The 12643-nt window shown below is 39.3% G+C and overlaps 1 protein-coding gene across 5 annotated transcripts in view; it reads left to right on the forward strand.

Annotated features, from left to right (window-relative positions):
- Mta3 (metastasis associated 1 family member 3) overlaps window positions 1-12643 on the forward strand; it is a 151400-nt gene that overhangs the window by 30177 nt on the left and 108580 nt on the right. For all 5 annotated transcript variants that reach the window (XM_070025479.1, XM_070025477.1, XM_070025478.1 and 2 more), the window contains exon 4: window positions 9644-9770. In XM_070025479.1, coding sequence (XP_069881580.1) covers window positions 9644-9770 — 127 coding nt within the window. The remainder of the gene's footprint in view (window positions 1-9643; window positions 9771-12643) is intronic.

Here is a 12643-nt window from a genome sequence, read left to right on the forward strand (position 1 = left end):
TGATGAAAATTTTAGCACAGATATAGTATTGTTAGTAACCCTAACAGTGCTTGTTAACCAAAGTTACAGAAAGAACCTTAGCTTTTGCAAATCCAAAACAATCTTTCACCAGGAAATCAGCAGCGTGTGATGGAGCCAAGCAAGACTCCAGTCTACTTTTACCATGGGGGAGGTAGTCAGGATGGTCTAGGCAGGAGTGAGGCCTGTCTTCCAGGTTGGAGGAGATGGACTGGATCTGGACTGCATGTAGACTGGCTGGCACTGAACTACAAATCCAAACTCAACAAACTTCAGGAATCTCAGACAATTTAAGCCAAATAACTTGATTACAATGCCAGATAACAAGTTTACACACATACACACACACACAGTCAAGTTGAGATCAGCGGGAAATCGAGTTGGCGCAAAATAGCAGCTGAGTTCCTACGATGCCAAGATGGGGCATCCGTCACATGGTCAAGGCTAGAGAGCTAAAGATTTTGACAGTGACAGTGCATTGCTTCTAGCACACAAGGAGTTTCAGGTTCCACCCCACTACAAAGGCAGAAGAGGGGTCCCGCAGGGGAGGGGGCCTTGCAGGAGAGGCCACAGAAGAGAGGGGACCTTGTGGAGGAGGCTGCAGAAGTAGGATGGAGTAGTAAGCATGGTGGAAGGTTAAGGGTCAGATGAGACCAAACCCTTAACCCACCATGTGGTCAAAATGGTGAACTTAAGATGGCAAATTTCTGAAAAAAATGCAAAGAAAGGGCTGGGAAGGTGGCTCAGTGGTATAGCGCTTGCCGCATGCCTGAGGCCCTGGGTTCGATTCCTCAGCACCACATAAGCAAAAAGAAAAAAGCCGGAGGTGGTGCTGTGGCTCAAGTGGTAGAACGCTATCCTTGAGCTGAAGAGCTGGAGGACAGCGCCCTAGGCCCAGAGTTCAGGCCCACGACCGGAACAAAAAAAAATGCGAAGAAAACATGAACAAATGGAAACTGACAATCTTCAAACCTAGAATGGCGAGCCTTTTAGAGGGAACCTAGGGGGGGGTTCCCGGGACCCAGCCTGCATCACACTCTTCAGGGCACTAGCCAAAATGTTGTAGAAAAGAGAGATAGGGAAAGTTGGACATGATTGGCACAGAGCAAAGAGCCTGAAAGTAAATAGACTTCTGACCATTTACCATTGCAGTGGCAAAAACTGTCTATTACTGAGAACGGCATAAAAATTAGGTGTGCTGGCTTTCCAGGGAGAGCAGGAGGCATTTCAAAGGGGTTTCACGGCTCAGGCGTGACTTGCAGCACCCCATTAAATGTGTAGAATAGTCTGGTGAGTAAAGGAGAGCTGACCAGGCAGAAGAGGCGTCCCGATTTCCCCAGAGTAATCTAGAGAGAAATGGCAAGCCCCCAAAACCAAGCGTCCTCAGCTCCAGAGGTTGACCGGCCTTTCGGCTAAAGGCGGTAGGAGCTCTCTGGAGTGGCACCACATCTGGACAGAGACTGAGCAACAGAGAACCGTGGAGAGTAGTTTCACTCACCAGAGTAGAGAAGTGGTGTGGACGTGGATGTGAAGGCCAGCAATGGTATTGGTGAAAAGTCTCACATGGTGTCTCAAGGCAGTTTGGTTCGCAGAAAAGGGGTGGTTAGGAAATTCTATCATTTCCATCTCAAAAACCCCATCCAAGTCATGGCACCATATATAAGGTATATTAAATAGGTAGTTTTAATTAGGTAGCCGATGAAGAGAACACCATGCGCTATTCAGGCAGGAGAGGAAGTTTATTTACCGAACTGCTGCTCCTGCCATGCATGGAAGAGAAGGGGAGACCCACCCCTAGGCCAGGACTTATCTAGGCCAGGGACAGGAAGAGGTGTGTCCAGGTAGGGGAAAGGTGTGGCCACACTGGGTCGGACGTGACCTCAGGGTCTAGGACCCTCCTAAGGTCAGATGGGAGGCATGTGACCAGAGGTGGCCCAGGCTGTGACCTAGCAGGAGGGGGAGGTAACTGCTTCCAGGTGTGCCAGTTACCTAGGTAACATACTGGGCAGAAACTTAGTCAAGAGGTGGAGAGGTGTCCCTGTGCAGAACTTACAGTTTTCATCTTTTTGGTCCCTTAGTTTGCTTTGTTAAGTCAGGGACTCTGAGAAGTTCAACCATAGTTTCCATTCCTATCTAATTGGAAAAACACAAAAGCAGTGAAAAAGGGCCACTATCAAGCTTACCTCAATTGTATCCTATCTCTCAGAGATCACTGTCCCACCATAGCCCAGTGTCAAAAAAACCCAAACATTGTTTTATGTGTTTTGTGTTCATTATTTTATTTCAAATACTGGTTCTTGTTTAGGTAAAAGCAGGCTTCCAATCCTATGAAAATGTTTTAAGTGTAGGTTTAAAATACAGTGGATGGTAACATAGATTTATCTTTTTGTTATTGTTGTTGATATTGGTCATGGGGCTTGAACTCAGGGCCTGGATGCTGTCTCTGAGCTTTTTTGCACAAAGCTAGTGCTCTACCACTTTGAACCACAGCACCACTTCCAGTTTTCTGGTGTTAGTTGGATAAGAGTCACAGATTTTCCTGCCCAGACTGGCTTTAAACCTTGACCCTCAGATCTCAGCCTCCTGAGTAGCTAGGATTACAGGTGTGAGTCACCAGTGCCCTGCTCATCATTTTTTAAATACATGTAACATGTTAGAAGGCATATCAGGAAATTTTCTTTTTCTTTTTCTTTTTTTCTTTTTTTGGCCTGGAACTGAATTGAGAGGAGAAAGTGCTTTTGATCTTTAGATTTATAACCATAAAAGTTCAGTTTTTATCTGAATGGTGTTTGGTAGCTCAGAAGGATTTATTTATTTATTTAATCAAAAGTGGGGACAGAATTCAAATTTTGTTTTAGGAGGACAGTGGCTGCTGTACTGGTAATGAATTGAAGAGAATGATGCTCTGGTGGTGGTGGTGGTGGTGGATAATTTGGGTACTTCTGATTCTTTAGTTTTCTAAGTTTTACAGTTGATAGCAAATGGGTAATGCATGGTGACATGTTAAGGTTGTATAAAATTCCAGATGGACTTTGAATTTATTATAAGATTGAGCAGTTTTTGCCAGATGCAGTGTTCTTTGAATAAATGTAAAGCAGAAATAGCTTAAATTTCTGATGGGATCCAAACTTTTGCTGATGAGTCATAGTATCTTACAATATGAAGATAAAATTTCTGGGACAGGTTTCTTAAAGCAAGTAAAGAAGAAAAAAGACTGTTCTAGTTAGATTTTTTTTGTGTGTGTGTTAGTCTTTCAGTAAAAAATGTTTGATTTCATTCTTCTCTGACTTCCTTCTTGGGGTCTATGAAGTCATGACATGTGAAAAGACATGTGAATATGTCACTCCCTTAAATAATGGAATGTGTGCTTGTGATATCTTTTTTATTTTAATTTTTTTCCCTTATGCTTTTGGGTTTTTATAGCCAAGAAGCCATTGCCTACTCTTAAGTTCATGAAGATTTATTATCTATTTTTTATTTTGAGAGGTTTACAAGGGTTTTTGTTTTTTTTTGTTTTTGTCAGTTGTGGGGCTTGAACTCTGGGCCTGGGTGCCGTCCCTCAGCTCTTCAGCTCAAGACTAGCACTCTACCACAGCACCACTTCTAGTTTTCTGGTAGTTTATTGGAGATAAGAGTTTTATGGACTTTCCAGCTCAGGCTGGCTTTGAACTGTGATCCTCAGATCTCAGCCTCCTGAGTAGCTAGGATTATAGGCATGAGCCACCAGCACCAGGCGGTTTACAGGTTTTTTAGCCCTTATATTAGTCTTTTGATTCATTTTGAGTTTTTTTTTTTTTGTCAGTCATGGGGCTTGAACTCTGGGCCTGGGTGCTGTCCCTCAGCTCTTCAATTCAAGGCTAGTGCTCTACCACTTGTGCCACATCACCATTTCCAGCTTTTTCTGTTTATGTGGTGCTAAGGAATCGAACCCAGGGCCTCATGCATGCAAGGCAAGCACTCTACCACTGAGCCACCTTCCCACCTTGAGTTAATTTTTGTATATGGTGTGAGGTTCAGGAGTCTACGCTTATTCTTTTGTATGTAAGTATCTAGCACCATTTGCTGAAGATTATTTTCTATTTTTATTTTAACCAGTGAGAAGTCTTTTGATTGACACTCTTGTTAAAAACCAGTTAACCAGGAAGTAGAGCTCTACTAGAATGTTAGCCTAAAGCAAAAAAGCTTAAGGAGTGTCCAGGCCCTGAGTTTAAGCTCCAAGACCAACACACACACCAACACACCAACACACACACACACACACACACACACCCATTAGTGCATAGACTTATTTCTGTACTGTCTATTGTTTACTTGTGCTCCATTGATCTACCTATCCTAATTGCCAGTATCTCAAGAGTTTTGATTATTATAGCTTTAGGATGTGATCCAACTTCTTTTTGATTGCATATAGAACTTGAGCTTACACTGCCATTTAGCTTACACTGCTATACCTGGTCCTTAAATTTGTTCTTATTTAAGATTATTTTGGCTATTCTTGGTCCCTTGATGTGTTATTATGAATTTTCAGGTTAATACGTTAATTCTTGTGAAAAAAGTAGTTGAACTTTTACTAGATGTGATAGTGGTCTGTAGATCAAGGGGGTAGGGAATATTGTTATTTTAAACAATATTAACTCTTCCAACTTGTGAACATGGGTTGTTTGCCATTTATTTGGTCTTTAGTAATGTTTTGTAGTTTTGAGCATAAAAGCGTTTTATCTTGTTAAAAACATTATTACTAAGTGTTTTATTCTTTTTGGAGTTACCATAGCAGAATTGTTTTCTTAATTTCAACTTATATATGTTTATTGCTAGCAATAAAATTGTAATTGACTTTGCTGATCACTTGTTCTTAAGCTGCCAAATTGTTTTCTGCATTCATTATAGTTCCCTGAAATCTCATTTTTCAGATTCCTTTTAGTTGTAATTAAATTGCTAACTCTATTTTTGAGGACTTTTCTCTTTCCTTACCAGGTAAATATGAGTTACATCATCACTGAGCTATTTTCAGTATAATAAGCTTTCAAACTTAAGTAATTATAAAATACAAATACAGTCTTTTTTTTTTAACTTCATGCTTTTCTATATAGTTTGTATCAGTTCACATCTCATTGCTGTGAGTGCTATCTCATTTAAATAGAGACCTAACTACTCCCTCCCTTGTTTTTTTTTTTTTTTTTCAGATTTAAAAATTGTTATTATAGCTGAGTGCCCGTGGTTCATGCCTATTGTAATCTTAGCTACTAAGTAGGCTGAGATCTGAGGATTAGCAGTTCAAAGTCAGCCCAGGCAAGAAAGTCCATGAGACTTATCTCCAATAAACCACCAGAAAACCGGAAGTGGTACTGTGGCTCAAATAGTAGAGCACTAGCCTTGAACTGAAGAGCTGAGGGACAGTGCCTAGGCCCAAAGTTCAAGCCCCATGACTGACCTCCCCCCACAAAAAAAATACTGTAAAGGGGATATACTGAGGGGTTACATAAGTCAGGTAATGAGTACATTTCCTCTAAGAGTACTTTTGAATAACCTATGGAGAAGTCTTTTTTGCCTGAATCTCCCACGCTAACATGTGGGAATTATAATTCTGAGCTAGCTGGAATAGTACTCAGTTTCAGGCTAAGATCTCAGAATCAGTAATGGCTCTCCTGAACCTTACTGCTCACTCTGTATGTATGTGTGTGTGTGTGTGTATGTGAACATGTACGTGTGCGCGTGTGTGCACATGCATACTGTTACTACAGCTTGAACTCAGGGCTTAGCTTTTTCTGCTGAAGGCTGCTGCTTTACCATCTGAGCTTCTTCACTTCTTCACTTCTGGTGGTTTATTGGAGATAAAGAGTCTCATGGATTTGTCTGCTCATCTGGATTTGAACCTTGATCCTCAAATTTGTCTCCTGAGTAGCTAGGATTATAGGAGTGAGCCACTGACATCAAGACACTTAGTTACTTGCATTCATTAGCCACCTTGGGGTTACATACCCAATCACTAAAATTTTGACTGAGTCCTTGTGTGTAATCTACTGTTGAAACTGATCTGCCACTCCTGTAGTTGGATTCTCAGGCACTCTAGACTATTCACCTGGAAGGATTTCTTTGAGTCTAGCTTTCTCAACCTACATGCAGCTTTTGGGGCTTCTGACATCTTTTTCATCATGCAGTTAAAACTTTACAGTGTGTGGGAGCTTTTGTGGGTCACACATTAATTATGTGGTACATGCAGTTAAAACATCTTGGCAGGTGCTGTTCAGTTCTGATCCTATCTACTCAGGAGGCTGAAATCTTAGGACCACAGTTTGAAACCACTGGAGCAGGAAAGTCTGTGAGATGTTTATCTCCAGTTAATCTTCAAAAAGCTGGAAGTGGAGCTGTGGCTCAAGTATAACAACCTGAAGCATAAAAGCTAAAAGACAGCATTCAAGTCTTGAGTCCAAGCCCCAGTACTGGCAAGGCACAGCATGGCAGATACACACACACAAGCAGCACTAAACAAGCAACATCATTGCAATTTATTTATTTTTGATGGTCGTAGAGCTTGAACTCAGGACCTAAGCGCTGTCCCTGAGATTTTTTGCTCAATGCTTGTGCTCTACCACTTTGAGCCATAATGCCACTTCTGGTTTTCTGGTGGTTAATTGGAGATGAGAGTCTCGCAGACTTTACTTCATGGGCTGCTTTGAATGATGATCTTCAGATCTCAGCCTCTTGAGTAGCTGGAAATTACAGGTGTGAGCCACCAGTGACTGGCCATCATTACTTTTTTTTTTTTTAATTTTATTTTATTTTATTTGAGAACATACTGTACAGAGGGGCACAATTACATGGGCAGGATAATGCATACATTTCTTACCAAGCATTGCAGCCTCCTCCTTTGTTTACCCTTCACCTCCCTTCCCCGCCTCCATCATTACTTTTTAAAACTTAAAAAAAGTACCTTTATTATCTTCATCCTCTTTGCCTTCAGTGACTTATTGCTAGTCTGACTTACTGCTTCTGAAAATATTTCCTGTAAAGGAAATATGGTAAATTATTTGCTATTCATTGTCTTCTATTTCTGTAGAGTGCTTGACTTTTGTTTTAATAACATTAGTAAGAGAATATTCAGAATTCCATCAAGCTTGGTAAAATGATTTTTAAAGTGATTTACATGAATTAAAAAATTTTTGTAGTGTTGGGATCCACCCTGGGGCCTCATACATGCTAGCATGCGCTGCTCAGTTGAGCAGTACACATGGCCCAATGCATAACTTTTAACTGAGATAGTTCTATTAAGACTTTTAAAATGGTCCTTGTATAAATGCTAATTTCTACTATAGCTCAGTGTTTTTAGAATGTTGGTGTTATCATTCATTCTGGCTTTTGAGCTAGAACAAATTTATAGATATATGTAAATGAAAATTCAAAGTAAGTTTAAATAGTATTCATTAGTGACATTCATATTGAAAGATATTTGTGGTCATTTCTGTCTCTGGTTGGGTTAGACTAAAGAACATTTAGTCCTTTTCAGCTTGTACCTCAATGTTGTTAAAGAGAATAAAATTTGGGGGAGGAATGTAGCTCTGCGGTAGAGCATTTGGCTAGATATGCAGGTTCTGGGCTCAAGAAAAAATGACCAAAAAGGAAGGAGAGAGGAGGGGAGGAAAGGAGAGAAGGTAAGAAGGAAGGAAGGAGGAAAAGAAGGAAGGAAGATTTTGATGTTTTTACTATTTGTAGCATGTGATGGTATTTTAAGCGCTGTAGAATACCTGTTAAAATTCAGTTAGCTAGCTGGCACTGGTGGCTCATGCCTGTAATCCTAGCTGCTTAGGAGGCTGAGATCTGAGGATCATGGTTCAAAGCCAGCCCACGCAGGAAAGTCTGTGAGACTCTTATCTCTAATAAACTACTCAGAAAATTGGAAGTGGCGCAGTGGCTCAAGTGGTAGAGTGCTTGCCTTGAGCTGAAAGCTGAGGGACAGTGTTCAGGCCAGAGTTCAAGCCCCATGACAAAAAAAATAAAAAATATATAAATAAATAAAAATCAGTTATCTATGTCTTCAAGAACAACAATATATCAAACTTAATTTAAAAAGTATAATTTTGAGCCAGGCACTGGTAGCTCACATCTGTAATCCTAGCTACACAGGAGGCTGAGCTCTGAGGATTGTGGTTTGGAGTCAGCCCTGGCAGGAAAATCTGTTAGACTCTTCACCCCAATAAATTACTCAGAAAACGCTAAAAATGGCACTGTGGCTCAAGTGGTAGAGTGCTAGCCTTGAGCACAAAGAAGCTCAGGGACTAAGCTTAGGACTTGAGTTCAAGCTGCAGGACTGGCAAAAAATAAAAGTACAATATTGTATGTGATATTTGATGGTACTGTACTAATAGTACCAGTACAGCAATGACTTCATTGATCTCTGTTGGTGAAATGTTATTAGACCTGCAAGTAAATGGTTCCTTTAATGCTGTATTTCTCTTTTGACTAGTTCATTAAAAAGAACATTCAAAGAATCTTAAATTGCCTTGTTCTTTCTTTGAACTAAGTGAGACTTTTAGATCAGTTTTTTTCAGGTTTGTTTTCAGTTCACAGTTTTGAAAGTTGGAAAGTAGGAAAGATCGGACAAAGCCCATTTGTTAGACTATGCAATTAAAAAAGAATTGTTAGTAGACTGTATTTGATTTTTTTAATCTCTTTTTTTCTAGGGTCATAGAATAGAAACAGCTGTGTATATGCCACCCATTGCTGTCTCAAAGTTAAGATCTCTAGGCATGTCCAGATGTACCAGGTTTGCCTGAGCGTTTGGCTTCTTTGTGAAGAACTAGCCCATCCCCTCTTACTTTAGAGCAGACTCACTCTCTTTGAGTCCTCAGTGTGCTCACTATTCTTTTTTTTTGGTCAGTAGTGGGGCCTGAACTCTGGGCCTGGGCGCTGTCCCTCAGCTCTTCAGCTCAACGCTAGAGCTCTACCACTTGAGCCATAGCACTACTTCCAGTTTTTTCTGCTTATGTGGTGCTGAGGAATCGAACCCAGGGCCTCATGCATGCAAGGCAAGCACTATACCACTAAGCCACCTTCCCAGCCCTCACTCTTCTTATATCCACATAGTCTGTTCCAGGTATAGTTTTAAGTTAAATAGAATTGTCTGTAAATGATATCGGTAATACTTTTTTTCCTCTAAAGAGATGATAAAATATAGTGTTAACTTGAGCCACAGTGCCACTTCCGGCTTTTTTTTTTTCTTCTGCTTATGTGGTGCTGAGGAATCAAACCCAGGGCCTCAAGCATGCAAGGCAAGTGCTCTACCACTGATCCACCTTCCTAGCCCAAAGCTTCTTTTTTTTGGGGGGGGGGGGAATTCCGGTTGTGGGGCCTGAACTCTGGGCCTGTGCGCTGTCCCTCAGCTCTTCAACTCAAGGCTAGCACTCTACCACTTGATAGCTGCCATTTTTAAATTGGAATTTTCTTCTTTCAGGTCCAAATAACTTAGTTTTATAGTTGTAATTGAAATGAAAGTTTAATGTACAGCTTTAAAGTTGATTATTTTGAAGAAAATAGCAAATTAAAGTTTGACCTCTTTTAAATTCTACTTTAATAACCATATAGCCAGTATGCTTTGTAATAATAAATTCTTTGAATTTTATTTGTGTAGAAGAAATTGAGGAAGAATCTGAAACAACAGTTGAGACTGACTTGACTGAAAAACAGAAACATCAGTTGAAACACAGGGAACTCTTTTTGTCACGCCAGTATGAGTCTCTGCCTGCAACACATATCAGGTAAGAACTCTTTAGAGGTTAATCTATTTTACCCATTAATATTGTGAACAAAACCAAAAGCATGCCCAACTCTTTTTTTCTTCTTTTTAATTTTTTGTTATTATAAAGGTGATATACAGAGAGGAAAAGTCTACTTTTGACTAATGTTCCAAACTCTTCTTAGGATCTGACTCAACTTAGTTTCCTAATGGCTTCATACTATAATTTTGTCTTGACATTTGTAGTATATATTCTCATACTAAAGCCCTGCAAGGATTCTGCAGTAACACATTATTTTCACTTTTATTCCTGACTCTTACAATTTGACTATCTTTAGCATCATGCCAAACAATGTTCAGCTGACACTGTATAAAGTCATGCGACTGCTGTGGCTGGAATCACATATCTGACTTGTAGATATGTGACTTGCATGATATGTGACTTTTTATTATCTGTAGCATATGTGGCTTTGCAGGGTATATGGCTTTTTATTTTCTTTTGAAGCTCTCTGGGATGAATATTATATATATATGTGTGTGTAGATATATATTCACATATATATATATATAATTACTCATTTACTGGCATCTGCTCTGTTCAGTCAGTCACTCATTCATTCACTCTATTTTCACAGGGCTCGGGATTGAAACCAGAACTTTGCATATGCTAGACAAGAGTTCTGCCAACAAGCTATTTCCCCAGTCTTTCATTTTGCACAATGATTAGTTTAAAAACAACAACAACAAAGCAAACAACCCACTAGTTTGAGGATTGAAGGGTAGTGCTGGAACTGTGGTGGTCTTATATGATACAGCAGTAGTGATCAATTTTAAGCATAGATACAGTAAGCTGTTATTCAGGGCAGTCTGTAATATTCAAGATATAATAAAATGTTTGAACTCAATAGATAAGTCCATTCTGACTTTCAGGATCAGGAAAACTTAAGAAGGATTTGATGTTTACTCAACTTTCAGAAGAGAATACAGGACCTGTGTTAGACAGAGGGACCTGGTGAACGTGGTGTGTATTCAGTGAACACCAGAAGTCCAGGGTGATGAGTATGAGAAGGAATATAGTATCTTAGTTAAAACAGTTCCTTTAGTTCATAGTTTAAATTTCCTTTTTCAGCTCCCTTCTGGTCATGATGTTCATAAAAACAGTTTATGTGTAGAAGTAAACTGTATTAGCTAGTTCAATAATTGCTTCCTTTTCTTTGTTCCCAATGTTGTGGTTAAATTTAAATCTGTGTTTTTGGTTTGAGACAGGTTGATGGCCTTACTGAAGCTCTAATTGGGTCTTCTTGGTACCTAAACACCAGCACCAACTCCAGAGACCTTTGTATATAATTTCACTTTTCAGAAATGACATATGTTTCCCATAATAGAAAGTGTAGGACAAAAGCACTGAAGTACTCTTGTTTTCTCCAAATCTTTCCTCATAGTGAAAGTCCTATCCTTGTTTTAGTTTAGTTTTAGCTTAAGGAGGCACTCTGGTTAACTTGCAAACAGATTTTGGGAGAGAGAGAGAGAGAGAGAGAGAGAGAGAGAGAGAGAGAGAGAGAGAGAGAGAGTGTGTGTGTGTGTGTGTGTGTGTGTGTGTGTGTACGCACGTGTGTGTTATGTGTACATGCACATGTGCCAGTCTTGGGGCTTGAACTTAGGGCCTGGTCACTGTCCTTGAGCTTCTTTTGTTCGAGACTAGAACTCTGCCACTTAAGTCACAGTGCCACTTCTGGCCTTTTCTGTTTATGTGGTACTGAGGAATCAGACCCAGGGCTTCATACATGCTAGGCAAGCATTCTACCACCAAGCCACATTCCTGGTCTGAGATTTTTTTTTTTAAATGATAGGAAAGTTTATCAGAAAAGAAAAAGAGGTAAGTGGTATAGACATGCTGTGGGAAGATGACACTTCAGATCATCTTCAACCATTTTCTTCTGTCAAGATTATTTTAAAGATGTGTGTGTGCACACACATGCTCATATGCAAAAGCCAGGTGTTGATGGCTCATGCCTGTAATTCTAGATACTCAGGAGGCTAAGATCTAAGGATCATGGTTCAAAGCCAGCCTGGGCAGGAAAATCTGTGAGACCTTTATTACCAATTAACCATCAAAAAGCTGGAAGTAGAGCTGTGGCTCTAGTGGTAAAGTGCTAGCACTGTGCACAAAAGTTCAGGGACATTACCCAGGCCCTGGGTTTGAGCCCTAGGACTGGTACACACACACACACACATGCACACACGCACGCACGCATGCACGCACACTCTCTCTCTCTCTTTCTCTCTCTTTCTCTCTCTCTCTCTTTCTTTCTTTCTTTCTTTCTTTCTTTCTTTCTTTCTTTCTTTCTTTCTTTCTTTCTTTCTTTCTTCCTTTCTTCCTTTCTTTCTTCTTTTCTCTGTGTGTGTGTGTGTATATATATATATATAAAACTAGATATATTAGATATAGTGTATCTTTCTATTATATATGTATCTATATTATAGGTATATCTATAATAAATATGGAATATATAATTATAGCTAATACATAATTTAGGAAAAAATTTATATGATTTATATAAATAGGTATAAATATAGATTTTTATATCTAGTAAATATATGTACTAAATATGTATTTGTCATATATAATAAATGCTAAAGAGCCCCATTCATTTAGCATTTAATTGGAAGAAGCTAGGATATAAAGATTCTTTTTTTTTTTTTTTTTATTCAAGACATCAATTTACTTACTAGATATAATCAAAGTTAAAGATTCTTTTTAGACTCAAATTGTTATGTGGCCAGTCCTAAGAATCTTAACAAAAACCTGACAAATAGTTTAAAAAACATACATAAAGGGTATATTTTTAATTACCCTTTCAATAGCATAGAATCTGTTTACTATAAATAATTTTG

This window comes from Dipodomys merriami, unplaced genomic scaffold (assembly GCF_024711535.1).
Source record: "Dipodomys merriami isolate MVZ:Mamm:240054 unplaced genomic scaffold, mDipMer1.0.p SCAF_17, whole genome shotgun sequence".
NCBI lineage: Eukaryota > Metazoa > Chordata > Mammalia > Rodentia > Heteromyidae > Dipodomys > Dipodomys merriami.